The 27,996-nt window shown below is 36.8% G+C and overlaps 1 protein-coding gene across 1 annotated transcript in view; it reads right to left on the bottom strand.

The window, feature by feature from the left end:
- The window catches only part of ZFAND3 (zinc finger AN1-type containing 3), a 131,375-nt gene that overhangs the window by 25,630 nt on the left and 77,749 nt on the right, over nucleotides 1–27,996 (bottom strand). Inside the window, exons 4-5 of the mRNA XM_053937330.1 lie at nucleotides 19,321–19,500; nucleotides 8,425–8,490 (exon numbers count right to left, since the gene is read on the bottom strand). Of these exons, the coding sequence (XP_053793305.1) occupies nucleotides 8,425–8,490; nucleotides 19,321–19,500 (246 nt within the window). The remainder of the gene's footprint in view (nucleotides 1–8,424; nucleotides 8,491–19,320; nucleotides 19,501–27,996) is intronic.

The following is a 27,996-nucleotide window of genomic DNA, read 5'->3' as shown; positions in this document are numbered from 1 at the left end:
GGGAGAGGAAGAACAGATCAGTAAAACCTGGAGGATGCAACAGTACGTGCACTGTCTTGTATCTTATATCCAGCTCCTTTTCAATTTTCTTTTGCTCCAAAATGTTGCTCTCATTAGTTATTAGTTATTCCTCAAAATTCTTGTTATGGAAATAATTTGGAACAGAAACAGGAAAAAGACATCACTTTTATGTTCATGGAACAGTCACACAAACATCTTCCTCACTTTCTAGGAAGTTATACTTTCCCTGTGTGTTCAACAGACTAAAGAATACTTCCAAAAGGCTTTAAAATGACCTTCATCTATTTTTGAAGTCCTTATGAAAACTATCATCTAAATGAAAACACTGAAAACTTGTTCTTAGAAGTTGTCTGATGCTCACTGAAATAATTAGAATAGAGAACTTCACAAAGAGTCAGATGAAACCTTTGGGGCACTCACATCAAAAAGTACAGCAGGAATCTGATCATGGATTTGTTCCCTGCAGGTTACACGTGTTTTAAAATAGTAAAAAAAAAAAAAAAAAAAAAAAAAAAGAAGAAGTAAGTGGCTATTTGTTTCAAATATATTTCAGGCCAGTTATTTAATGCTTAATTTCATTTAAAAATCTTCAGTGAAGTAAAGTAACAGTTTTAAAATTATAAATTGTAAGTTTCTAATTATAAATTTAAAATTATGTGTATCATTTGCTAAAGCATACCTGTAAGGAAGCTGTCTGATCTGAACAGATCAGATCAGGGTGCTGACTGCTGAGGTAAAATCAATTTAATTCTTCAGCCTGACAGGAACCAGGACTTTAAAGTTAATGATCTCAACTATTCTTTGTGACATTCTCCATACTGTCAAAATTAAAGCAAAGCCTAGGCTCCCCAAATCCTCTTCCAGTAGAGTGTAGGTGAGAAATGCAAGACAACAACTCTGATTTCTTAACCCTTGAAATTAATGGACATATGCTTTGTTTAAAGTTATGAGATGCAATTTTTCCAGCAGTCTCTGGTTATAGAACAAGGAGTTCAGAGCTGTTGGGAGAACAATGTTAAGTAAGGGTAATAGATGTATATTCTTTCATAGTATATACCTACTGTCAGAGATCACTTAATTGATCACAGAGATCTTGAGAGTTCTGAAAACTAAACATGGCATGAAACCACTAAAAAATAATCAAGGTAAAACTGTTTCATTTCAACCAAAATATACATAAAGGACAAAATATTTGCTCTTCAGTTTCAACAAACTGAAGACAAATTCTTTGTCATATTTCCCTAAGACTTTGGTAATAAGAGGTGGTAATATCTGAATTTTAAAGACAATGACCTTTTAATTGCATAGTTTTGTATTAGGCAACAATTTTACCAACCAGACTGAAAAGCATCAGCCCATGGAGAAAATGTGGTGAGAAAATGCTGAGGGCAGCAGCACATGTGTTTTCAGGACAGGAGAGTCTCATTTACAAAAGCACAGGTCATTTATCCAGCTCATGGCCCAAGAGAACGCTGCTGCATGGACTGCTCTCCCAGATCTTTGCTTTGCATTGACCATTCCAACCCTCCCACCTTTCCAAGAGTCTGTCTCCTGGCTCTTCTCCACAGAGCTTGAAGTGCTTGAGGCACTAAACGCTTGCCTGTACTTCCAGATCTCAGTTCTCATTAAGTGCTATGAATGCTACTGAGGTTAGACTAAGTATCTCTAAAGACTCACATCATATTTGTTTTCCATTAGTGTCACTGAAAAAAATTAGGTTGGAAGGCATTTCTGGAGGTCATGCAGTCCAGCCTCCTGCTCAGTGCAGAGTAAAACATCAAAGAAATTAGATCAGGTTGCTCAGGGCCCGGTACATTTTCAAAAATTTTCAAAGACTAAGACTTCACAGCCTCTGTGGGTACCTGTTCCAGTGCCAACTAGAGGGGGAAAATCTCTGCCCTTAATCAGCCAGCTATACTGTTCCTAACACAGTTAATCCACACAGTGTTTATTCCTATCATCTGGTACCTTTATCTTGACATTCAAAATAATTTCCTTATTGGCTGACAGTTCAATGTGAACTCCTCTCAAGAGATCATCCTGTCCTACTGACCCAAGTACATTTTCCTCCAAGTTGTTCTTTTTTAGGGGATTCAGAATTTGGAAATGAAAACAGATGAAAATTTTGAAAGAAAAGCAGCAAAAAGAGATAAAGACATGTGAAAGCTGAGAAATGGACTTACACAAACCCAGAAAGTCTTAAAAGGGTTATTTGGTGAAGAATAAAAAAGTTTCAAGGGCTTATCTGAGCTGCACAAAGGATAAAAGAAGACGAATTTGGGTGATTTGAGAGCATAAATAAAGATAGTGGAATAACAGTTTACGTACTTGGAGGACATTTTCTGTTAGGATGCTGAACTTGAACTGACCTCAGAGAGCTGGGAGTACTATGAGGTATGCAGAGGTGTGTGTATGTCAGCACCTGCTGGGAGGTCACACAGGCCAGGAGACCCTTATTCCCCATCCACAGAGAGATTCTGATTATTGCGTTTTATTTCTCTTTTGCTGGGTTGGGGTTTTTTCCTCCCCACAAGGGAAAAAAATGGTTGATTCTTATAACCTATGAACCTCTGAATAACCAAAATCTACCTGAATTATTGCACATTTCTGCCACTCACACCAGCATACACCAAATCCCACTTTCTGCATGACGTAGTGTCCTGGTTTCCACTGGAGTTTTCCTCCTAGCTGGTACAGTGCTGTGCTTTGGATTTCGGATGAGAATAATGTTGATAACCCACTGATGCTTTAGATATTGCTAAGCAGTGTTTACGCAGAGTGAAGGGCTTTTCAGCTTCTCACCTCACCCCACCAATGAGAGGGGCTGGAAGGCACAATAAGCTGGGAAGGGGGACAGCCAGGACAGCTGACCTCCACTGCCCAAAGGGATGGTCCATGATCAGCATGGTGTCATGATCAGCATATAAACCAGGGGGAAAGCTGGCCAGGGACTGCTGCTCAGGAACTGGATGGCAAAAGTTAGTTATTTCTCTCTCCTTTTTGCTGTTTTCCTTTTTTTTACAATTTATTATTATTTTAATTATTTAACTGTTCTTATACCCAGAAGTTTTCTTTCTTGGAGATCATGTTTGACTGCCTTACATGGTCTTAAGAGAACTGATCTCAGTTAGTGTGGTTTTGGGGAGTATAATGTTATAAAATGGGAAACATTAATAAGCATGTAAGTTATCATGTTCATCTATTTATCTTATTCCACAATATTTATTTTATTTCTTAAGGCAAACAGTCCTTTCAGGAATGATTACAACAGACTGGTAAGAAAAAGGAGTTAATCCTAAATAAAAATTACTGGCATGTCTCTTAAGTATTTATAATTTATCTATACAGCATGTGAAAGAGGGCTTTCACAGCCATGGTACATTTTTAATCCCTTTGGCCACCTCAGCTATCTAGGTTCCTCACTTGATGATCAATGCAAAGAAAAGGTACACCTGGGAGCCACTAAGTGAAAGTTAATTTCAAAGTAATACTGTGAAAAGTTTCCATTCATCTTAGTTTAGAGTACTTTAACACAGCAGCAAAAGTATTCCTGTCCTAATACCATAAGATGATACAAAAATAATCTATTTATTTTATCCTGCCTGTACTGAATAGACAGGGACAGAAGTCACTGTCTTCATATGCTGTCATGCTGCTGCACACCTTTTCATTTCTGAATGCTGTGTTTTTTCCACTAGTTAGAAGCAAATTCTCTTCAAAAGTAAACAGCATGAGTGATTAATGTAGGAACTATGAAGATGCTTGCAAAACATCTCTTCAGTTCAAAGCAAATATGGACTAAAATTCAAGGCATTTTTTTTCACTGCAGTTTAGTAAAGTGATGATTTAGATGTCTAGCACAGAAATGTGCTAGACTGTGATAGATAAAAATCACGAAAGACTTTTTTACAAAAAAAAAAAAATTACCAATTATTGTGTGCTAACAAGCTCTTATAAACCATCTGAGAAACAGCTGAAGTTTTTAAACTCAGAGGCAAGGATCATCATAGCTATAGCTGACTTTTAACTAACGTTTTGATGTATTGACCCCAAACCCACCACTTTGGATTCTCCAACTAACTCAATTAGTCTAAAATCATGGGATGCCTTCAGTGTAAAAGAAAGTTCAGGTCAACCATAGCCACTATTTTTAATGAACAAGGGTGGCTTTGTAAAGCTGAGAAAGGTGATAGTGGAAATAAATCATAAAATTAGAGCAAGTCCTTAATTTCGTTTACTGCTATCATATCACTCTTATGATCCTTACCACTAGGAGGATTTTAATCTACAATAATCATAACACTTTGAGAAGGCTCTTAGATAACCAGGGGGAGAGGAAACCAGTCTGTCCATCCAGACAGATTTGGAAGCACGGAACAGAAAATCCAGCATGTCACAGAACTAGGCAATAAGCTGAGGCAGTAAAAAGCCATCACCATACATCATCTGATCATGGCACAGCGTCATCTCCCAGCCTCTATCCTCTATCCTGGCACATCAGTGCCAGTCCCAGGCACTTCATCCTGTTTGTAATTGCTGATGAGCAGCAATAAGGCCTGCACGCCTCAGCTCCCGTCCGTTCCACTTCAGCACCCACCTATTAGGTTGTAACTTTTATTTACAGCCTTGCTTGATGTGCTGCTCTATTAGTGCAGCTGGAAACTGGGCAGAGGGAGGGGGAAGAGCGTCCCTAATGGGCACTGTTATTGCTAGGGCTGGGTGATTTACTATGCTGCTCAAAGGCTGTTCTATCATCACTTTCCTGTTGGTGAGAGAGCTCCAAGAAGGCCAGATTTCAACACAATGCCCTCCAGAAGTCAAACACTAAAGAATACCTTAACAGTCCCTTGAAACACCAATGAAAAACAGACCTCAACGTTGGTTTAGTGCTATAAAGCCCTCTTCAGTAATCTTTTGTGTATTTTTTGCTCAGGAGCTTAACACTTTAGAGCAATTAAAAAAGAAAATCTAATTAGTTGTGTATGAGGTCCTTTTGTCCTTACTCAACACATTAGGATTGATTAAAAAAATGATCATATCAATGTAATGATTTCATGGTTTTAGCTCAGGCTCAAAATCTGTGTACTTCTATTTCCACAACTTGACCTTCCTGTAACTCCTCAAAGGCTGTCCTCTCAATTGTGGAGGTTCAACCTCAATGCATTTGGATTCCAGACACTGTTACAAGTAAGCACATATCTTAGTACAAGAACATCAATAAATTTGAAACTTCATAAAGGGCCACAGCCCTGTTTAACGACTTTACTCAAGCAGTGAAATAATTATTTCCATCTTCTAGACTCAGATTTTAAATTAGAAAACACACAGAGAAAAGAGATTCTCATCTTGTACAATATAAACACCATCACACCAATCTACAACAGATATTCTCATAAAATATGAGCTATCTACACATATAACTATACAAAATATTATAGATGCACATCTCTGATGAACTGCTACTGAGAAATAAAGTACTTAAAACCTCACCGACTTTATGCATATAATGTATGAATTGATTGTATCATTACCACATTTTATCAGCCTGTTTCTACCATGTTCTCTACTGCACAATTAAAAATTAAGTGAGCACACTCACACAGTTCCATCAATTTTTTCCAGGTTTCTTTAAGCTGCATAAAAATGTTATAAAACCTGGCTGTTTAGAGTTGTGTAGTAAATCATCATTAAAGTTATACAGCAGAAAAACAAGAGTAATATGCTACTTGCTACTGCACTTTCCCAACATGGGCACCTGATACAAATGGGATGTGGATGCCCTGTACTAGAGGAAGCCTCCCAGTACCTACCATCAATCATCACATTACCCAACCATTAAGAAACAAATCAAAATGCATAAGAAGCTTATACACTGGGCCACACAGTCCCATCTTTCTTCCTACAAAATCTTCAGACTGCCAGCGCTCAGAAGCCTTTGAGGCATCATCCAAACTAATGATTGCAAGGCTTTATTCATTCTTTTCATTATAATCCGTGTCCTGTGGGTAGACTGGAATAGAAATACTTCTACCACAGTGATAATTCTGGCGAACAGGAGGAAAAACCCCACTATTTGGTGTCATAATACTATTTTTTATCAGAACAGCTCTTACAGCATGCAGGTTGACAACTACATTAGATAAAACCTCTTTTTTTCTCTACAAGAACTTTTCCTTTACCTTGGCAGATTTATTGTTTTGATCTTTTTTCAATTGTCACACTCACGCTGATAAAATATGAAAGGTTTGTCTCCTTCCTTAATATTCTGATGGAAACTTACGTATAAAATAAGTAGGTCAAATTTCTAATTTTCTGTCTCAAATGCTGATCTAGGGAATTTTGGGGAAAGTCTATGCTTGAAGGATGAACAGAATTACACAGATAAAATCCAATGCAACGTTTTTTCCTCAAAGCTCTTCCAAGCATAAGAAACATAGGATACTTACAGAAAATAGGCTTATAAACAATGTGTAGTGTTGACAAATACTGCTTGCATCATGTAAGTAGCTTCCTGGGAAGCTGAAGTCATTATAGTGTGAAAGAATGTGCTGGTTTTGGCAGGGATGGAGTTAATTTTCTTCACAGTAGATAATGGGGCTATGTTTTGGCCTTGTGGTTAAACCCTGACAAATGTTCACCTGCATAGTATGCTGCTGCTCATGCCTGAAGATGTCACAGCACTTCTGGGTAATATTTTGTAGCCAATGTTTTTTTGTCAATTCCTATGACAACATGGTAACTCATTTTAAAAATGAAAGTTTGCTGAAAATTCAAGATCTGAAGAAGAAAACTAACTCCTGGTACCAGGTTCATTCGTGTAGAAAACTATAAAGATAATATGTAGATTACTGAGCAAATAATTTAAGAACCTCAGGGGAAATTGAGGTAATTCAAAATCAGTAGAATTAGCTGTCCAAAGATTAAAGTTATGGTATCAAATTAAGGCAATCTCCTCCTTTTCTTGCAAAACACACTAAATGAAAAACATACAAGCATGCATAGACCAAACAAGAGTACAAACTGAAAATAAAAGAACTACTGAGCAAAGTTAGCCAAGACATTTTTCAATATGTCTTGTGGTTTCATCTGCTTTACTCCAAGGAGCTTTTACTGCTGCTATTTCACACTCCAAATAATGAACTTACATTTCTTTTTGCTAAGCATGCACACAAAAAATTTCCAACAGTACTCTCAGTTTACTGTATCTGCAGCACCACAGCAAGCTTTTAAATTACTCTGCCATGAAAACCAGCTAAACATTACAAGAGCTAACATATAAAGAAAATACAATTTAGAAATACCGTGAGCAAAGCAGATTAGTTTTCAAGGGATATAGTGGCAAACATTCCATCTTGTTTAGGTACACGTCCATGGCTACACAGAAAAGAAAATCCAGTCCCCCTGTTTTGAAGAACTATCTTCCAGTTCCAAACTCAGTTCTTTGGCAAAAAACACTCACTGTCACAGATTATCATGTGCTACTTGAGAAGTCTGCACCTGCACCAAGAGCAAGCTATTGCAGCTTCTCTGTAACCTTCCTTCACTGCAGAAGAAGCCAACTTGTATCACCACACATCTGCTGCAAGCTAACACTCACCTATGGAATAACTACAGTTCAGCTCAAACAGTAACTTGAAAGACTTCTTGAAAGAATGACTTCAGAGGAAATTTCCCTTGAACTCCTTAAAGAGCAAGGACCCTTTACTCAAACTGGAATACCCTTCCTTGCTGCACATAAATTCAAATATAGGCAAAAATTATTTTGGAAACACAGACTGCAAGAACATTGCCACTACCTACAGTGGTCTTCGTGGAAAGAATCATGTGAGTTCTCCTTAATCCACACAAAAAAGCCTGCAGAAGACTTGAGCCAGTACAGGTAACTTGGCTGCCTGACTGAATGAGTGCATGTGTGGTTCCTCAGGACAGATCTGATTCAGAAGCAATGACTTCAGCCTGGCAATGACCTAACATGTCACTCCTAATACCAGCTCTGTGAGATATTATCCATCTACATCCTGCATGTAGAAATAAAAGCATCAAAGGACCCAAAGCAGGTAAAATCAATGTTCTCAGAACAGTTTTCTACTCAATATTTTGCATTTCTAGGGCAGGATTTCCAGAACACTATCACAATAATTAGACTTAAACTGATTACTCCTGTATGTCTTGTTTTCACAAAGATTAACTGAAAACAGAGTGTATTTATTGAATTATATTTAAAAGGATTCTCAGATGAACTATCTGCCATACTAATCCTTTCATATATACATTTCTGGAAACAAAGCAACAATATTTATTTTCATTTGGCATGTGCCAGGTATGGTTATTACCCTTTACTATTAAACTGTAACTGCTAAATATAATGCAAAGCCTAATTTCTTGATCCCGCAAAACACATACCTGAGTCGCAAGATCTTTTGGTTGGTGTGGTTAACGAGGCATGAGCTGTACCTGTGCATGGCCCACCTGGAAACAGAGAAGATTGTATGTCTCAAAACACCACCTATATTTAACATTTACAACCACATCAAGTTTATACTTAAGAACATAAAAAACACAGAGGAGCACTTGTCTTTGGAGAGCACATATGGAAGTAATTCTACTCTCAGTACTTCTTTCCTAGCTGAATCTGAATGTCTTGTGGTAAAAAAATAGATGAAAAGTTGGGACAAAGTTACACTTTTAAAATAAACTTTATAAATATTTCAAGAGGCATTTTTAGGAACATATACACCGTAATTGCAATTCTAGAAATGTATTTAAGTGACCCACAAGTAACACAAGGGACAAAGTGATCACTTCTCTGATATCAAATCTTGCTACTGACTCCAGTGAGAACAACTTTGCCTCTGATCTTGTTCTCATTATGTGTTCTAAGTGTGGCACAAGCATATGCTAACAAGCTCTTTCCATGTTTAAGGTTTTTCAGCTCTGGACTCTTGCCCACTCATCTGGTATCTGCTTGGTAGTAAATTGCTTTCTGCTTTTTTTCTGAACATGCATCATCGTTGAAGAGTTCTCCAGAGATCTTGTTAAAATAGCAACCAATTGAGTGTATACAGTGACTTGCAGGAAAAATGTAAATAAAAATAAACTCCAAGCAGGGAAGCCAAGACAAATTGACAGTAGCACTGGCAACAGTAATAACATATCATAGCTTTGAAAATTGAATATTACAAATGGGAAGACGCTAGAGAGCCTGAAATTGAGTTACACCTTCTAGAGTTTGGCTATCAAAATACCAATAATCAAGTTTGCACTAAACTGCTAGTGATATAGTAATACTTGCTGGCAATACAACAGAGCTTAGTATAACAGGATAACCTTTAACATTAAGTCTTCATGCACTGAAAAATATAAAAATACTTTTTCCCTTTTTTTTTTTTTTCCAGACTTTGCATATCTGGAAAGCAGCACTGCGACTGTGGCAACGTTTTTACCTTTTCAAGTACTTTTAAGCCTGGCTTGTTAGTAAACTGTTTCTTTTTGCTTCTTTCTGGGATGCTCCCCCTTGAAGCTTTCCTTCATTTCTTTTTCACTAAGTTTCAGGTCTCAGGCAATTTTGTCTACCCTGAAATATTCATAGCATTTTAATTCTTAAAAAAAAAAAAAATTCTACAATTGAGGGGGAAAAATGTGAGGAACTTATTTTGGTGCATTTGATTTCAATGAATCCCACTTGGGAACAGTTTTACACTCTCAATTGTCCAGAGAAGGACCAATAAACTTGATGAGTTTATTGTTCTCCCAACAAGGTCCTCCAGTAACACACACCATTTCACACCTGTGCCATGAGTAATCTTTTAACGGGTGGTTACAATGGCCAAAAAAAAACAGTTCTTAGCCTGCAGGCCAACACTGAGGGCACTCATCAGGGCCTGGTCAGAGGTTAAACGAAGCATCAGGACATGGAAAACTGTTGAACCTGACGTAAGAAATTGCTGCTTGTGACAGGCAACAGCATAAGTACTTGGCAGATGTTACAGGCAGTGTTGCAAGGCACTGTTGGATTCTCCAGGCTGGTAAGGAGGGAGCTGGTGAGAAATGGCTGAACTGCACAGGTAAGGGGAGGGGAGTGGTGGGGACCGACCTCTATGCAGGGTCAAGTCTGCATATGAGAAGAGACAAGCTTGCTTTTGCAGTGAAGATGACTGAGAGTCCCGGGGTGGGTCCTTTCCTAGGCAAAAATACAGCATCCAGGATGGACAGATCAAGCATCTTGGTATCACCAAAGTGGTGTTGGCTTCAAGCCTGACACCATTGGCAAGCAACAACCTCTTCTCAAAAACCAGAAATGGTCAAGTAAGCAGAAATAATTTTTTACAACATAATATTTTCAATTTTTTTATATTCTGGCCTAGAAGAAGTTATCTTGATCTATGTTAGTACTACTATTGCAAAAGGCTCAAAAAAATGCTTAGTGTAGGGGTTGGTGCATTTGGGGAAGAAAATCAATACTGAAATAGAATCCTTACCAAGTTTTCTAGTGAAACCTTCTGCATATTCCAAAACCTACAGAGCAGGTCTGTTAAGTCAGTCTCTACTTTCAGACACCAAGTATTTGGCTTCAATATAAAATGTGTGTAAGCAATAAATTCAACAGGGTACGGAATTTCAATGAACTGACTTTAGATGCAGCTGCCTCTTAAAATGCAGCAGCTTTTCTGTAAATGATTTTAGTTACATTCTCCCAGTTTTCACTGAATAGACTGTGAAAGGCATCATCACTGTGGACTAACAAATAAGACTAATCTTTTCAATTATTGTAAAGTAAATATTTACAATAGCTGATACTTTCAGAATCCAGCCAAATGTAAGAACTTTATTTCTCACTCTCTAAAGTACAATAAGTCGGTATGCATTGTGCACTTCCTTTTGTCAGAGTTTTCCTGTTATTTATTCTTCCCTCATTAGGTATGGCTTTCAATACAGCTTTGATTTGTAAAGCACAGCACCAGAGTTTCAATAAAGAGTATCTTGGGATTTGCATGCATGTACACTAGTGCCTAATAACCAGTGAAGGCAGCACATACTTTGCTGAATTTCCTTCTGCTACTCCTTTTGTTCCACCATTAAAAATGTCATGCATAATTCAGTACTGTGTGCTTGGCTGTGCAGTTCTATGTGGAAGTGACTACATGGAATCTTCTGGTATACATAACTGCTAATTATGTCATCTTTATATTGTTTGAAACAGGACAGTATATTTCTCACAGCTTTGATAAAAATTCTGTGTGTGAAAAAGAAAAGGGAAGTCATAACAACAGAACACCAGTCTATCTTGACTATTCACAAACGTAGGCTTATAACTTCACATGATTCAGGATATATCCGCATTTTCGTTGCCAAAAAAGTAAATTTTTCAAGGTTATTTAACTGTGCTACATAAAACACTTCAGTGCACAGTGAAAGGACACACATGTCTAGCTTCTAACATAACCCACAAGGCTGTAGAGCTCTTTTTGCTCAGCAAAAACAAGACATTAAAATGGAAGAAAATAAATATATTTCAACTCTATATCCAATTAACAGATAACACAACAGCTTCTGCTCCTATTTTTCCCAGTGTATGGTTTCTGACATTTGCAACTCCTCTTTCAAACAAAAGCAGTCACTGCCCAGGGATAATGTAATCCCAAGAGAAGATGATTATAAATGCAAAAATACTAAAAGCTACTGAAGAAATTAGAAGTATTGTGAGAATTTTGAGAAACCTCAAGTTTGCAAATTCAAACATCAAATTAACAAAGGACAAAACAAGATAACTTGAACCTTATCATATATTAATACAGTAGGTCTTATTAATGTAGTTAATATGTTTTTGGCTTCTGATATCCACAGCTTTCCGTAACTTACTGTTAGCTGTACTCAAAATACATTGATTAGAAAAACAGATTCAAACCTAATTTCTCTAATTATCCAAAGTAGTAAAATTTTATATATTGCTTATATTTCTATGGATACATTAATATTGCTATTATTTACTATTGTAGACTATTCTAAATTCTGTATTTTTAAATTGTCTTTTAGAATGCCCTTCTGCACTGTCCACCTCCTTTCCTGAACTATGTAAACTGCTGCCAAGCAGTATTTGTCCTGAGGACATCTCTGAGTCAGGGCAACTTGGTTCCCCTTCCTGAAGTTTGTAAAGTGAAATGACTCCACTCAGTCAGAGCCTCCTATGAAGGAAAAAAGTTCAACACTAGGCTGTTTAACCCCCTCTTCCTATTTGAAGAACCACGAAAGTTTGAGCCCAGAGGACATGCATCAGGTGCGTTTGAACAGCACTCAGAAGCACACTGTGCAGAGAAAGAGACACAGAAGGGAGCAAAACTAAGTTAACACATGAGCAAAAAGTCTAAATTACAGTAATACATTGGAACAACTTCAGATGCCACAAAAACTGCAAGTCGGATAATGAACAAACATGAAAAATAAGGAGCCTGAAGCTCAGTAGCATTTGATCACAGTAACATAAGGACAGAGGAACTTCTCTTTGAGCTTTTGGTACTGTGATGGTTCATCCTCAGATAAGCCACACTGACCCCTTGAATGCAACAGGCTGGAAGAAGGTAGTAAGAGCCGAATTTCCTTGGACAGCAGTGTTCTAGCCAGGACAGGAAGAATTTCATGGCTATTTGCAATACAGGAAAGAGCCCAACTTGGGAAACCTGTCCAAACCAGTAACCTAGTTGTACATTTCCCGAACTGGGAGAGACATAACCTAATTAACCTACATGACTAAGTCTGAAGACAGTCATTGATTACGAGCACCAATATATAAACAAACAGAAACAAAAATCTCTTAAGTTCAGTCTGCACAGACAGACTATGCTATCTTTAAGGAAAAAAGGCCACAGAACTTTACAACACCAGAATGGGCAAGATGCATGATCATCTAAGTGATGTCATTACTACACAGATAAGAGGATTATATTACATAAAAATACTTACTTTTTAAAATCTAATTTTACAAATCAGCCTTTAGGTACTTTTGTGGATTTTTGTCTGCATGAAGCTTTTGAACAAGGAAATGAAACCAGGACTGCTTTGTTGCTGAATAGATGGTAAATTTAACAACTATAATGAAGTAAAGGGAGACAGGATTCAGATTCCACCTTCTTCCCTACTACTGTCTCACTTGTTTTTCCTCAGTAATAGATGTTATATTCTCCTACTTCATCTGTGTAAGCCGAGCTGTAAAATGTGCTTTTGAAACCAGCAGTTAAATAACATTTTTATAAACAATTTTATTTAACCTCAATAGCTTTGCAGCTCTAACCCACATTTTTCCAATGTGACTGTGTTTCTGTTTTGTGTTCCATGGGGTCCTTTCACGCTAATAAATGGGACCCTAGGATACCACTGTCTACTCTGCATGTGAAGTGACTATAAATCAGAAGGAACAATTAACAGTGGTATAACATCCCTGGTCTTCATTATGTTTCAAAATTATCATGCCACAGACGTAGAAAGATGTGCTCATTTCATAAATCTTTGTGCCAGACCTTTGCTTGTCAGAAAACACAGATATGTTCTTTATATGAAACGGAGACTGTATGGAATAGATGGAAACCTACATAAAGATCTTCACTGAAGAAAAGATGATAATGACACTTCTAATTCGAATTTCTAACTGCTTTTATATCCTGTATTGGCACCTAATACTGGTGGCATTTCTCAAAAGAAATAGCCCACAACTCAATATGGTTTAGCATTTGAAAGCATTCATACAAATTCCCAGAAAAAAAGTTCTTGCATTGATATTGAAATATATGTATTTTGTGATAAATATTTAAAAAATATCAGATTCAACGGTAATCAAATTTAAAAAACTGAGTCAGTTAATTTTAACATTAGAAACAGTATCAAAAGACTATTTGTAAATTTCTAATGAAAACAAAGCTAAACCTAAAAAAGATCTCAGACAATGTAAAACAACTTTTACTATTATCTAATTTAATAAAAGCAAAAGCCTGAGAAAATAGCTGTTCTTGTTCTGTGGCATAGAAACCCAAAGATGCCTATAACATCAAAAACCAGACAGATGAATATCTTGTATTAGAGGTGTGTCCATTCTTGCTTTGATACAAGACACAAAATTGACTACAATGAGAAAGAGCACATGACAATCTTGTGAGTTGATAAAGAAAATTAGAATTATTCACCATCACCCAGGTTTCTCAGTTATGTTTGGGTATAAATTTAATTTAATACTGGGTCACATAGGCTTCACTGTAGCCTAGCACAATTTTACCAGTTACTGCATTTTTTTGAATCAGAGAAAAACATAGAAATTGGTATTATTGAGACTAAATCAGGTTAGCAACAAATCAAATTACCTTCTACAACCATTTTTGACAAGCAAGACAAAACCAGGCAGCTAGCTTGGCCTGTTTATACATTTACTAGTTAAAGTGGATATGCATGTAACCTTCAGTCAGAAATAATCCAGAGAACAAAGCTCCCCATTGACTCAATTAGGAAAAAACCAAACCAAACCCAAAACAAAGCAAAAAACCAGCCCCCATCCCCCAGAAAAAAAAAAACCCAAAATAAATGAAGAAAGGAAGTACAAAACTGACTCCTACTGCGATAAGCAGCAAAATTCTCAAAGTCAGGTCATTTAGAAAAGTATACAATGAATAACATCCAAGAACAACTGTCATTTAAAAAACCACTCTCCTTAAAAAGCACAAATTGAAGTTAAGGATGTCATTATAATAACTCAAAATATGAAGTACTTTCAGAGCATACATAGAAAAGCTGTCATCTAGAACTCTACTCACAAATCCAGGCAAAATACAAAAACTGTGAAGTTGTTATAAATTAGTAGAAACCTTTTGCGTAGAGTCAGAGAAAAGGCTGTTCAGCAAAAAAGAAGCAAAGAAAGAATGTACTTGTTTATCCATTTTTCACAAAGTTATGTTGAAAAAAATGACATATATTTTTATTTTATTCCAAAGAGAAAAAAATACCATTACTTTTTGAGTGCTATAGCCTATGTGGCTTTTTACACAGTCATGCTTCAACAAGCAATAAAATTCAGAGTACAAACATCCAATAGGTGAAGTAGGAAAAACAATCTCTCACCTTTCTGCCAGATATCTCTTATAGAAGCCTACTGCATCTTTGTCTCAGGATGAGTACACTTAATGTACATTAACTTCACTAAAACTACTCCATAATTGGGGGTATTTCAGTGCTTCCACTGCACACAAATGCTTAATAAAATAAATGATGTTATAAAGCATTTTTCTAACCTTATCTTGCAAATTTACATGTTCAAGACAAATGTGTTTTAGTTTTGATATGCAATGGCTCAAATTCTGAAGGGTATACAGAAACTAGCCAAAATTTAGAGACATCCAGTCATGAAATACCTTTGTATTTGGGCATCTAAAATTCAGCACACAGAGAGGTAAGGTGTGGTCAGTGATCATCACCATCTTTCTGGGCTGAAATCTCCAGTGTATTTTCTGACATTCACAGCAATAGCTCAGATCTTTGTTTATCTTCTTATAAATTCTTCAACACAGGAATGAAGAGCGTTTAACAGTGTTAGAAGCAACAGCTATTCCTTTTGTCCTTTCTCAATTGTGGTTCTTGCTATTCAAGAAGGCCACGAAAAGTTAAGCACACAATTAAAATAAAATCCTGTCAGCCGAAGCTAAAAACTACTGAAATACCAAATCTGATCAAGCTGCCAGAGTCGGTGTTCTTCACATTGACATTTCTCCTGTCACATAACAACACAGTTAATTTCAAACCTGCACAGAACCAGCTTTAGCTCTGCTCATACAGTGACAGAAAAATGATGTGACAGCCCCAAAGAAAGCATTGAAGGCCTGAAACTAAGCAAAATTATTCCATGTGCAGTGTGACCTTTTCTCTACCAAAATACATAGAACCTTGCTTAATAAGCTGCTTTTTTTTTTTTTTTTTTAAAGAATGTTGGTGGCTGAAGGTAAGGACATAGAAAAGTGAGGGCCATTGTCAAATCCATTTTTCCCGTCTGCTAAAAATAATCAAAAACCTTGCCCACCCAATATGAAAAGGAAATCTCTGACAGAGGAACTGGCTGATACAGTGACTGATGCTGAAATAACTACCATTAGGAGCTCCTAAATGAAAGGAGGAGATGGAAGGAAAAATGTGAACAGATTAAACTTATCTGCACATAAAGCAGCAGCAGAACAAAAGTGCGACTGATTTAACTGCCTGTTTAGAAATGGATCAGTAAAATCCATGCAGCTCTAGACTAACTAGAGCTATACCAATATCAATATTACTCTTTGTCTGCAAGTTTATTTCAGAAAATTTACTGCAACTGGTGAGACCTGAAAGTTTTGGATAGAAACAGGCAACTCAAGAAGTATATGTGAAGGGGGAAAAAAACCCAATTCCATAGAATTCCCCCCTTACCAATTTCAACAGATTTTTTTAAAAAGAATCAATGATTAGTAATAGATCATAAAAGATCAAACACATGTGAATGAGGGGAAAAAATTATTGAAGTTGTGTCATTGTCTCTGGGTATAAATTTTTAACACATTTTTGTTGACTGTAAATAATATTGAGAATTACTGGGTATAAATTTTTATCACATTTTTGTTGACTGTAAATATAATATTGAGAACTACCTTTTACCTGTAAGGGAGAGAGGTATTAGAAGGCACATCAGCCATTGTGGTAGATAACTCTTCAGAACTGAGGCTGGTAGGAGATGGAAAGTCACTACAACCTGGTTGCATATGTAAGACACTCAGGAATTCAAATGCAACTCTCACATAAAATCAAAACAGTAACAAAAAACCACACAAATACTTGCACACTGTCAAACTGAACTCCTGCAAAATATAGTTCAAAGAAATTTTCTCCTATATAATTCATTCTGTGATAAAAAGGAAACAGGTATTTAAAAGCAAGTACAAAAACCCTTTCACTTTCTCTGATAGAGTATGAATCTTACCATGTGATTTCTATGGTTTTCTTCAGTTGTTGAAACATGAATGACTTTAATTGCCTAAATGACTTACTGCAATTTTGTCCCCTCTGTTTACCCTGTGGACTCAATACTGTGGCAAATGCTTTGATGCAAGTCTCTCCTCAAAATCTTGAAAGGAAAGAGAGGTGAGTGGAATGAAATATGAGGATCCTTCCCAATTAGATCCATGTTCCCACACTTGGATAAGGATTACCACAGTGATTCCATACAGTTGATTTCTGGTGAATTGCCTCAATTCTATTCAGAACAAAACACAGCTGTACATCATCACATGGCAGTGAGAAGCACCAGTTTTTGAAGAACACAGCTGTACAACAGCAGCGCATACTTTACAGAATATGCTGCAAAATAAATAAATAGTGCACAGAAAAAGATAACCTCAAACTAAAATCTAAAAGACATTTAAGTCTGGGCATTCTTCATTAAAGGGAAGAACCTTGCACAATGAGGTCATTATCCCTCAGAAAATCTCCATCTGTACACAATTATTTCTGATAAATGATATTAAGCTTCATTAAAGAGGTAGTGGGGATGTGAAAATAGGCAGAGCTGTAAATAAATCTCTCCACTGTATTTCACTTAAAAACATCCCAGCAGGAAGTCATAAAGAGAGTTTTTCTAATAGGCAATATTTTCAAATGCTCTGCAGGCTGTGCTGCCTAATATCCATCATGTTCAGTGTATGCTCACAAGCTCGCAGCAATTCAGGATGAAGGACACTATTTAATTTCTTTCCCATTCCTGTAATCACCTTCCCACTTACCAAATCTTTCTCAGTCACAACAGAAACACTTTGTTGTAACACAACTTCATTTCTACCTGAACAAATTTTCAGAAAAGCTGACCCAGTAAGCACTACAGAAGCAGCCTGTGACACTGGCTAGCAATCGAGTGAGGTGCTCTAAGTCCCCTGCACTGTGAATGCCCAAATATGTTGCTGAAGCATAATGTGTTTTCCTGAACTCCCCGGGAAGCTTGTTTTAAGGCCTTGTTTTTACAGCAGGCTACAGTTTCCCCTGAAGGAGCACTGAACAGAAGGACGACATGGAAGGGTGATCAGCAGCAACTGTGTACACAAAGCAGGGACAAGGAGTTACACGGCAAGTTTAGTCTTACGACAAGAACTGGTCACAGAACACTCACATTTGAGCATTTGTATTTCTGACAATATTCTCAAATATGGATAGATAACAACTTCACAGTTTAAAAGTTTTACTTTAGTTAGTCTAATAAACCACCACAATCCCAAAATGACATTTTATGCTTTGTCCACAGCCAACCTGCATAATTAAAAACTCTTCATACCTGTAAATAGAATAAACACTTGGACAACTCAGCAAAACCATCCTAAGCAGAGAGTTAACACAACTGAAAGCAAGATGTTTTAGTCCTAGTGCTTTGTCAACATTGCTATTTCCAGCAGTTGCCTAAATGTTCAAGAACCAGAGTAGCTCTTGTAAATTTCCTACAGAAAAACAAGCATTTTCTTGCAACAGAATATATCTATTCACTAGCCACAACCTAAAGTAATCTCAACTCAATAGGGTTTCTCTCCAGAATTAATTATTATCTCTCCACAATTTAATTATTAAAACTAAATAAACCTTCTAAAATAAATCTAAAACAAGAGAAAAATGAAGCTACAAATTACACACTGGAGCTTAGGTTGTAGAACGTAGATTTTACAACTCAATATATTAGATGCAAGATGAACTTCATACAGAGGTTAAGAGTAATTTAAAAGTCAATTTTATCTCACTGTGTTTGCTAAGCATTCTAACTTACCTTCAGGGAGACTTTTTGCCTGACAGTTCAATAAAGACAAAGGATAGGTCATGAAAGAATAGATAAATTACCACATGAAGCATGTTATATGCAAATAGTCTAGACAACACGCATTACAGTCCGTTTTATGTGCAACTACAGTAATTAAAAACCAACATGTTTAAAAGTCAAATTTCATAAGATACTGGTGTTGATGCTAGAATATACATACAATTTTACCACTAATGTGAGGAGTTTCTCACAATTAAATTCTTTCCCCCATATCAAATGGCTTACATATATACATGAAATGTAATATATCAAATGTAAAGTTAGTTAAAAACTCCTGTTTGTTCTTCAGTTAAAACCATCAATGTCTATTGTGTGAATAGCTTCTAACCTTCCCCTTCACTCCAAAATCCAGGCCATTAACTTCCAGAGGAAGTCAGTGAAACATAAACCTGAGAACAAAGCAAAATGTTTATTATGCCTCCTTTGCTTTCACTTAGGACTCGTGCACTTACATTCCTCTTTGCTTGGTGAAGTTACATTCAGTTCTGTCAAAAGTTGCTGGTTGGAGTTAGCGGCCTGCGTGGTTAGAGAGGTATTGCTGTTGTCACTGTTCGTTTCCCCAGAGAACAAATCTGACTGGCTGTTGCTTGTGCTGGGAGTAGAGTCATCGTCTGGCTGTTTCTTCTGGAAATCTATCAAAACCAAGATTTCATATGTCATCTCACTTGCTCAGTCTAATCACCAAATTTTATGCAAAAATGTTACCATGTAACAAAAATAAGCTCAAAACACTGCCAGAGGTATCATCACTTTGATAAACTCACACAGTGGCTTTCGAATTTTTACTTCAGATTTAAAATAACTTAAAAGTTATTATGTTGGAGAAAATACCTTTTCAGAATTACACAAGGTCTTGTGTCCCCAGCCATCCAAGAGCATTCAAAGCTTACCACAGCACATGGCATCATTTCTAAAAGGGCTTACACACAGCATGTACAGAAACATAAAGGGAACAGACATCCAGTGAGAGAAGAACCAAGGTATGTAATACAGCACTATGAGAATGTTACACTTTTCACTGCTATTATACAAAATTCCACCAGCCACAGTTTTGGCAAAGCCAGTGTACACAGCTACAGTGCCAGGTTAGCAAGGAGACCTGGTGAGGGATTGCTTCTGCATCATTGATTTGATGGGTATTTGGGAGGGAATGTGTGGGAGCCGGTGGGGAGAAGGTTGGGGCATTTCTTCCTTCCTTCACTTTCCAACACTGGCACTAAAAGTCGGTAACTGATCTAAGAGCAGAGAGTTAGGTATGGAAGGTAAATCATTAAAATACATTGAAGATGTGTACCAATGATTTGGCTTTAAAGTTGGTTTTTTTTTTAATCAGCAAATGCCAAGTCACACTTGGCAAACTGCCCCCATAGTCCAAATCCCATGTGTTTGTCAAATGTCACCCTCTGTCTTACCTTGCCTCCAAACCAGATTTGGGCTTGAGGGGAAATAGTTTCAAGTGCAAATTCCCCACTGAAAGCTTCTTCCCAAATCTGCAGTCCTGATACATGATTGTTTATAGCATTAGTCTCCCAGCTACACTACTGGATTTCAGTCTGGCACACTCTGCCTCTGGGAAGCACACCTGCCAACCAAGTGAATTTTGGTTTGCTTAGCATCTTAGTTCTCTCACCTCTTCCTTGTAAAGAGACAGCTGAAGATGAAGTGCACCACCACTTGCTATCTAAGTACATTTTTTCTAAATTACATACAAGGGTAGAATTTATTCAATACATAAATACATAGATAAATCAATATTTGGTTGCTTATTATTATGTCATGACAGAAGAAAACAGAGCAGCCTATAAATATTTGGAGATGATGATGTGTTAGAAACACAGGTTGCCAACATGACTCACTGGGATTGGGAAGCACTACAGTCAAAAAGTCCCTAAATGCTGATTTAGGATTTAAGTGATTTGCCAGAAAATAAGCTTTAACTTCTGCTGTGGAAGAGTCAGCCAGAAGTCCAGATAGGAGAGGAGCAAGCTTAAAGCTAGGGAGGAGGAGGGGGAAGATGAGGAGGAGGGAGAAGGTGGCAGACAGGAAATCATCCACCTCCACAATACAGCTCTGGAAAAGCAGTGGGAAGCTTTTGGATGGTCCTGAGTTCTTTTTACAGAACTCAGGAAGACATTCTACTCAGGCCTCACTAGGTATCAACACAGTCTAACCCAAATTGGGCTTCTGGATTTTATCTGTGTGTGCAATCATGAAGGCTTCAGACACTTTTCTGCACCAGCCAAAATCAGGCAGCTGTGGCAATTTTAACAGTTCAGAGCTGCTGCAGCAGCAAAATCCACCATGGCAGTGAAACACTCTTTGCCTCCATTAACCCATGGCCCCCTGTTCAGAAGTAACTTTTACTCAGACTGCAAATCAATTAACTTTCAAAGAAGTTTTAGCCTGTTCAGTTGAGTGGAACCCAATAACACCTCCCACCCCTTCTTTATTACAGACAAGAGTACTTGAGAAAAGCCTTAGGACTGATGATCCCAAGCACCCCAAAAACAAGAACTGTAACTGAAGCTTGCCTTTGTATTTTGTCCATGTATTAGGGGGCATTTGGCTTCTGTAAACCAGGACTCTTATTAACACAAATAACTTGCAGATCACCTTGCTCTTCCTGCAAGTACCATAAAAGTTGGCAGTATTTCCAGGAGAGCTGAGCCTGAATAAATCCAGTTAAGCCTTAAATGCTTAACAAATAAAACAAAAATACACACATGATACAGGCAAGACCCTGGCAAGTTTTGAAAGGTAAGCTTTATTCTGATTAAAATCAGAATGCAATTTTGTTGACAGAACAATGACCTCACCTAATAATCTCAACAAGGAAAAAACAGAACAAGAGTTGGCAAGACATGAATCACCATCTGCAGAAGTTCCTATTTAATTGGAAAGGCATGAGAAACACTTTAATTAAATTTTTAAAAAATTTTTCCTGAGAGTTCCACTATACTAACAAAATCTGTGCCAAAATGCACAAGGGTGACCAAAAGTCCATGAAACCCGCACTGCCCACTCCTAGTTAATGAAATGCATCTTTGCAATTTTTAACACAAGCCTTCTCCATTTGTTAGAAAAGATGTTTTCTTTTTCCTCTCAACATTGTCTCCCTTTCTCCACGGCCTTCAGGTTTGGTGGGTTTGGTTTTGGGGCTTTTTGGGGTGGCTGTGGTGGGGTTTTTTTTGTTAAACTGCAAAGTATCCTATTGTTAACAATATGGTGGAGTCAGCATCAAAATAAGACATGAAAATTTGCTCTTTCCTGCAAATATGGGGAAATAGTAAATGGAAAAATCTATCAATAAAATGCATGTACGGCATTCAATAAACTATTACTGCTTGGTAAAGAAGCTGTTAAAAATAAGCAGCTGTCAGCTGCTTCAAGCTCCAAAATCCTTTTGCTTTGTTGAGTCCAAGAGTTACACACCCAGTATCTCTAATAGTTGAGCAAGAACAGAGTATCTCAGAGCTCTCATGCACTGAAAATTAATACTAAGAGCATTATTTTTGCTTTGTTGCTTAGTATTTCTTCGTAAACAAAACAACAACTATGTGAATGGACAGACATGATTCAAACACTTCATATTCTATATATACAATGAATTCTAATAGTTTAGACTAAAGGAAAGCAAGAAGCTGCATTTGTTTCCAGACTTCAGGTAAGACCTTCTTGTGTAGGACAATCTTTTGCCCATTTTTATCAGTAAGATAACATTAATAATGAAAGCCATTGTCTTTACAGTTTCTGATTCTAGCCCATAAAACTGGAGTTGCCACATAAAATCACACCTTCTGCACAGCCCTAAAGCTTTTAAGCACATTTGTCCAGTTACTGTTACCAGGCTACTGTGAGCAACCTGCAAGAGCCCATCTTCCCAGCATGTTCATTTCATCCATTGCCTCAAGAACAAATATTTAGGACATCCAACTCCTTCCACTACCTAAAATACTTGATTCTGTGACACAAGAAATCAGACCGTCCCAATTCTAGTACCTAGCCTTTTTAGCCATCAATATCCAGCAAAGTACCTAAGAAAATCTTGAGTTCTCAACTTTTGCTTAACTAAAGGCTCTGTGACTCAGCAGGAAATGACCCATCACAGCTTCTGGTAACTTCTGTGATTATAATCAATTAAAATTTAAGGTAACGATAAGTATGAACATTATCAGCATATCACAAAGCATTTCTTCTGAAAAAGACAGGCTTGTCAAAGTATTACACGAAATGACTTAATACTAAGCCAGACTGTTTCTTCATTTGCACTCCTGCTATGGCATAAGAAACCACACCATCTCCAAAAATCTCCTTTTGGGTTATTTTGAGAGTCTAAGTTACAAACAATTCCTATTCTCTGACCTGTAAGAGATGTTTCATTAGAAAGTTCATTCAAATTTATTATAGAAGGGGTGTCAGAGTAAACAGCTTGCTAAGGGAAGAAAATCAGAGTCTTTAAAGTAATTATTTTAACTGATAGGAAATATTACATACACTTCCTTACTCTTCAATTCTACGGTTCCTATAACACAGCAATGTGAACTAGCAAAAAGGTTATTTGAAGAGTGCTAGCTTCTTACCCTGCATTAAATGCACAATCTACATGTTTTTTATTCCCAGAGCAACTTGTTCTTTTACAGAGCATAAATTAATGTGTTGGTATAACATCAAATGTCCCCAGTCCTTTAGCATCCCAATGTACACAACAGACTTACAGTAGTCTACCCAGAAAGCAGTTCCACAATTAAAAGAAACTGCTTTCTGAGGGTACTCTATGGGAAGTAACAAAGGTTATGACATTGAAACTGCTACTGTAAAATCTTTAAGTTATGGCTTTGTTTTCCTTTTCTTCATGTGTCTGTTGACAGAACTGAGAACAGAGAAACTGTTCACATATGGCCAGAGAATAGTACTGAAAGGCCTAAAGATTTTATTTATCTATTGAGAACTCTTCACTAACTTCTCTGGTTCATAGCTTACTGAAGGCATTTCAAGTGTCATTCATATGTAACTACTTTTTTGCATAATAAATTAAGCTGAGATGGATAAAACCTTCACTTTCAGTACATATTGAATGAAGTACAATAATGGTCTGCCAATAAAACTCCACTTGGAAAGAGAAGTTTTAGCATTTTTCTTTTTAAATAACATGCAGACATAAAGATGCATTAGCCCACTTGAAGAATAAACACAGATATCAGCTATTAGGTGAATGCACCATAGAATATACACAAGCATTTGCATTAAGAGGTGACAAAGTCATAAAAAGGAATCAGAGGTATGTATTAATTATAGTAAATAATATTTATAAATATATACATAAAATATATTAGACTGCAAAGTACAAAATTACAATTGCAGTATATTATATGAGCTATTAGCAGATCTCATTGTTTTCACAGTACAAAGTACTGAAAGAATTAAACAGTAAAAATAATAGAAAGGTGATTTTCTGTAAAACAACTTTATTTAGAGTTATGAGCATGTAAAATGCAGAAAAGCTATTCAGCTCTTAGGGGTTTTATTCATAAATACAACATTTTATCTTTTTTCCAGCTTTTCTTCTTCATGCAGAAAAACTGAAATGAGTACTTTATGCTAAGTTATCCTTTACGATTATCCTTTTTTAAATTACAACACATTATTAGTAAGTTTTAAATAACACTGAGCTTTGCATATTCTATATATTGAGTTTTTCATAAGCATTTCATTTTATTTTCAAATAAGCAGAGAAGTATTACAAAGGCAAAATAAAAAAGACGCATCTGCAAGGGTGGCAAACACTGAGACAACACAGCTGCAATTACATGTATTTATCACCCAGGAATAAGAATCAAGGTATGTAACACCGCCTTATTTGTAAATCTTATGCAATGTATCAATATTTTGGGGATTTAGCTGGGTGGGGGTTTTGTTGTAGAGTTTTTTGTTCGTTTTGGTTGGTTGGGTTTTTGATGGTTGGGAGGAAGCCTGATGATAATGTGTTTTGAGCTGGTTTTCTCTCCAAAAAGACACTCCTTGCTTAAAGATGACATTCCACAATAAATCCTATTTCCCTTGGCTCAATAAAATGAGTCTTCCCCAAAGTTACACAGGAACCTCTGGATTTGACTACCAGATTTTGCCTATTATTTAGCAAGAAAATTCATGAATAGCTAATAAGCAAAGACTATCAAGACAACAAGCATAACATTGTTAGAGATGACCTTTAACTTAAGAATCCAGATCATTATTATATATGCAGACATGCTTTTAAGGAGGGAAAATGCAGTTTTGTACAAAAGGATCTACAGCAACTGTATTAACCAGGCTTATAACACACTGCATGACAGACATGAAAAAAATAGCCATTTTTACAGCATACGATCCCATCATTTTCAAAGCAGTTGTGAAATCCTAAATTGATGAAATAGGAATTTCATTATCATCTACAAAGTATCCCCTGAGAATGGCTTCCCTACAGAACAAATACTCCTTGCTCTGCTTGATAATGACAATTTACTTACTGTAGCTATTTCAGTACAGACCAAGAACAAGGTCACTGAAAACTTCTGTACCCTGGTGTCACATTCCCCATTCTTACGTAAACTAGCAGGCTTACATTATTCCAACTAAAATTTCATTATTCCAGAAAACTCACCAACATAAAAAAGAATAAATATTATTGACTTTTACAGGATCCAAAGTGCTGAAACCATGAAGAGTAAACTCCCATTTTAACAATCCACTTTAAATTTCCTGTTAGAGAATCCCCAAGGTCCACAGTTAGCATGCATACTTCAATTTACTACAGAGCACATACAGTGAGAAAGCTCTACTTGAAGGTACTGTTACATTCCAAAACCTAAAACCAACGAGGGGCTGGCTTATACAGCACATGCACCTGGTAAAACTAGGACATGAAGACAATTTAATAATTTAATACCCATCTAATTGGCATTCTATGGATTCTTGAATCACTATCAAAGGATATTGGTATTAGACCAATGCAAGGGTAAAGCATGAAATTTAAGTAACTGAGGAAGACAAAGAAGCCACTCCATCATGACTGCAAGAAATATTTTATTTTTCAATGACGTGTGGAGTGGGTATTCATTAGGAAGGGCATATACCAGAGTGGACTAGTAAGACACCAACTGAGTGGGCAGCTTGCCGAGGACTCTTACACGCTCCTCTGCTAAAGATGGCAATCTCAACAATTTTACCAACTCCAAGAAAGAAGACAAGGAACTCCACTACTTAACAACCGGGAAAAGTAAAATCCTGCAGCCATTTGAAGACCCATCCGGCAACTGAGAAGAACAAACATTTAACATGATCTGAGGGTAATACAGCAGAGATATAACAGAAATAAACATGGGAACATTTTTAAGAAGTACCTGGGGAAAACATCTAAGTAGCTGTGAACTGTAGAATTTGCCCTCAAAGACAACTTGGAAAACATGTGACGTGGGCATTTTACAACAGACAATTCTAGAAGACACTTAAAAAACACAAGCATAAAATTGACTAAGAGCAGCACACAACCCATAAAACCCGTGCCTCTATTATTCCCTAATTTTTGGTATGTTTATCACTATAATTCTTTCAGTATTACTACCCCTTCATGAAACTAAACAGATTAGTAAATGTACAAGTTTGAACTAAATTCAGAGTTATGAGACATCAAAACTTATGCTTCTAAAGGGAGAGAAACATTTGTTCTGATGGAAGAAACTGACCCATGAACCCATAAACCAAGCACTTTCCAACAGTAGTGAGTCCTATGAAACAAACTAATGAAGTGAACTTCTCAAGGTGCGTTTATAATAAATGAGTGATCTTGAAAATGGGATTGTTAGCTGAATTTAATTACAACTCCTATTTATTCTGGACACATAGGAACTATTATTTTAATAAAAGAAATGTTTCAATTAGCTTTTCTTATACTGGAGCTATCTTGCAAGTCACCTTACCATGCCCTTTCCAATATCTAGAGAGAACCTTCCAATTTCAAGACACATATCTATTATTTTTTAATTAATTCCTCCAGTCTAATTTATGTAATTCCAATTAACGTGTACATTTGCCTCATTTTCTGTCAATAATAGTCACATTTATAGTTCAAATATTCCCAAATGTTTGACTGTGTCATAAATTGACAGGATTTTCACAAGGGACCAAAGGCCTCTGCAGTAGATTAAACCTTGCTTAGTAGTAAGCCACTCATCAGTTCCCTCACCCTTATCTTCAGTTAGGGCACCTTAATAACTACCAAAACTGAAACTCTCAAAACATCTCCCAGAATCACTTATTTATCAGATTCTTTTCCTTTGAACAGCCCAGAGGCTGTTCTGGAAGAAAAGGGAGAGCAGGCACTCCCATTTCCTGGCCTCACTCTCCCAGAGCCAACCAAAAGCTTTGAAATGTGTGTCTGTAAGGAAGATATAGTATCTTCTCACTATTTAGGTTTTACCACCAAAGCAATGAATGATGAAATATAAGGGGTAATCTTCCCACTCTTCTCAATCTTACTGCAAACCTGATGTTTCTTGTAATACACATCTGCCTTTCGTACAAAGTAGCTACAGGAAAGCGTGGAGATGAAACTCCCAGTCTGACAGTCCTCAGTTGTTGGGGCAACAACTTTGCAATGGTTAGAGTTTATATGAGCAATCTGTAACTTCAGTAATCTAAAATAATATGAAGAAAACTGAAGTAATGTTTTAATCATACAAGTGAGAACACTCACTGAAATCTCATCTGACACCTTTCTGCCTTAGCCTCAAGCTCCAGAGCTCATTACCTACGCAAGGAGTCCAGAGGCTTAAAGGGAGTAGCTCTAGTCTCCCACTTACCATTTCCTCCACCACATTCTATAATCATATAGAAATGTTGGAGATCAGTGTTCAGCCTGCCAGCAACAACAACAAAAAACAAAACAAACCCCCCCCCCCAAAAAACCAAAAAAAAACAAAACCAAAAAAAACCCGCAAAAAACAGACAAACAAACAAACCCCAAAAAACCCCAAGCAAACAAAAAAACTAATCAACCAACAACAAAAAGCAAGAGCTCAAGGACAAAGAAAAGAAAACCTGATTTAGGTTTATAAATCCCAAAGCTCAAACATTGAGAACTTTCCCTAGTT

This window comes from Vidua chalybeata, chromosome 3, assembly GCF_026979565.1.
Source record: "Vidua chalybeata isolate OUT-0048 chromosome 3, bVidCha1 merged haplotype, whole genome shotgun sequence".
Taxonomy (NCBI): Eukaryota; Metazoa; Chordata; class Aves; order Passeriformes; family Viduidae; genus Vidua; species Vidua chalybeata.
This window is presented reverse-complemented; position numbering and strand designations above follow the sequence as displayed.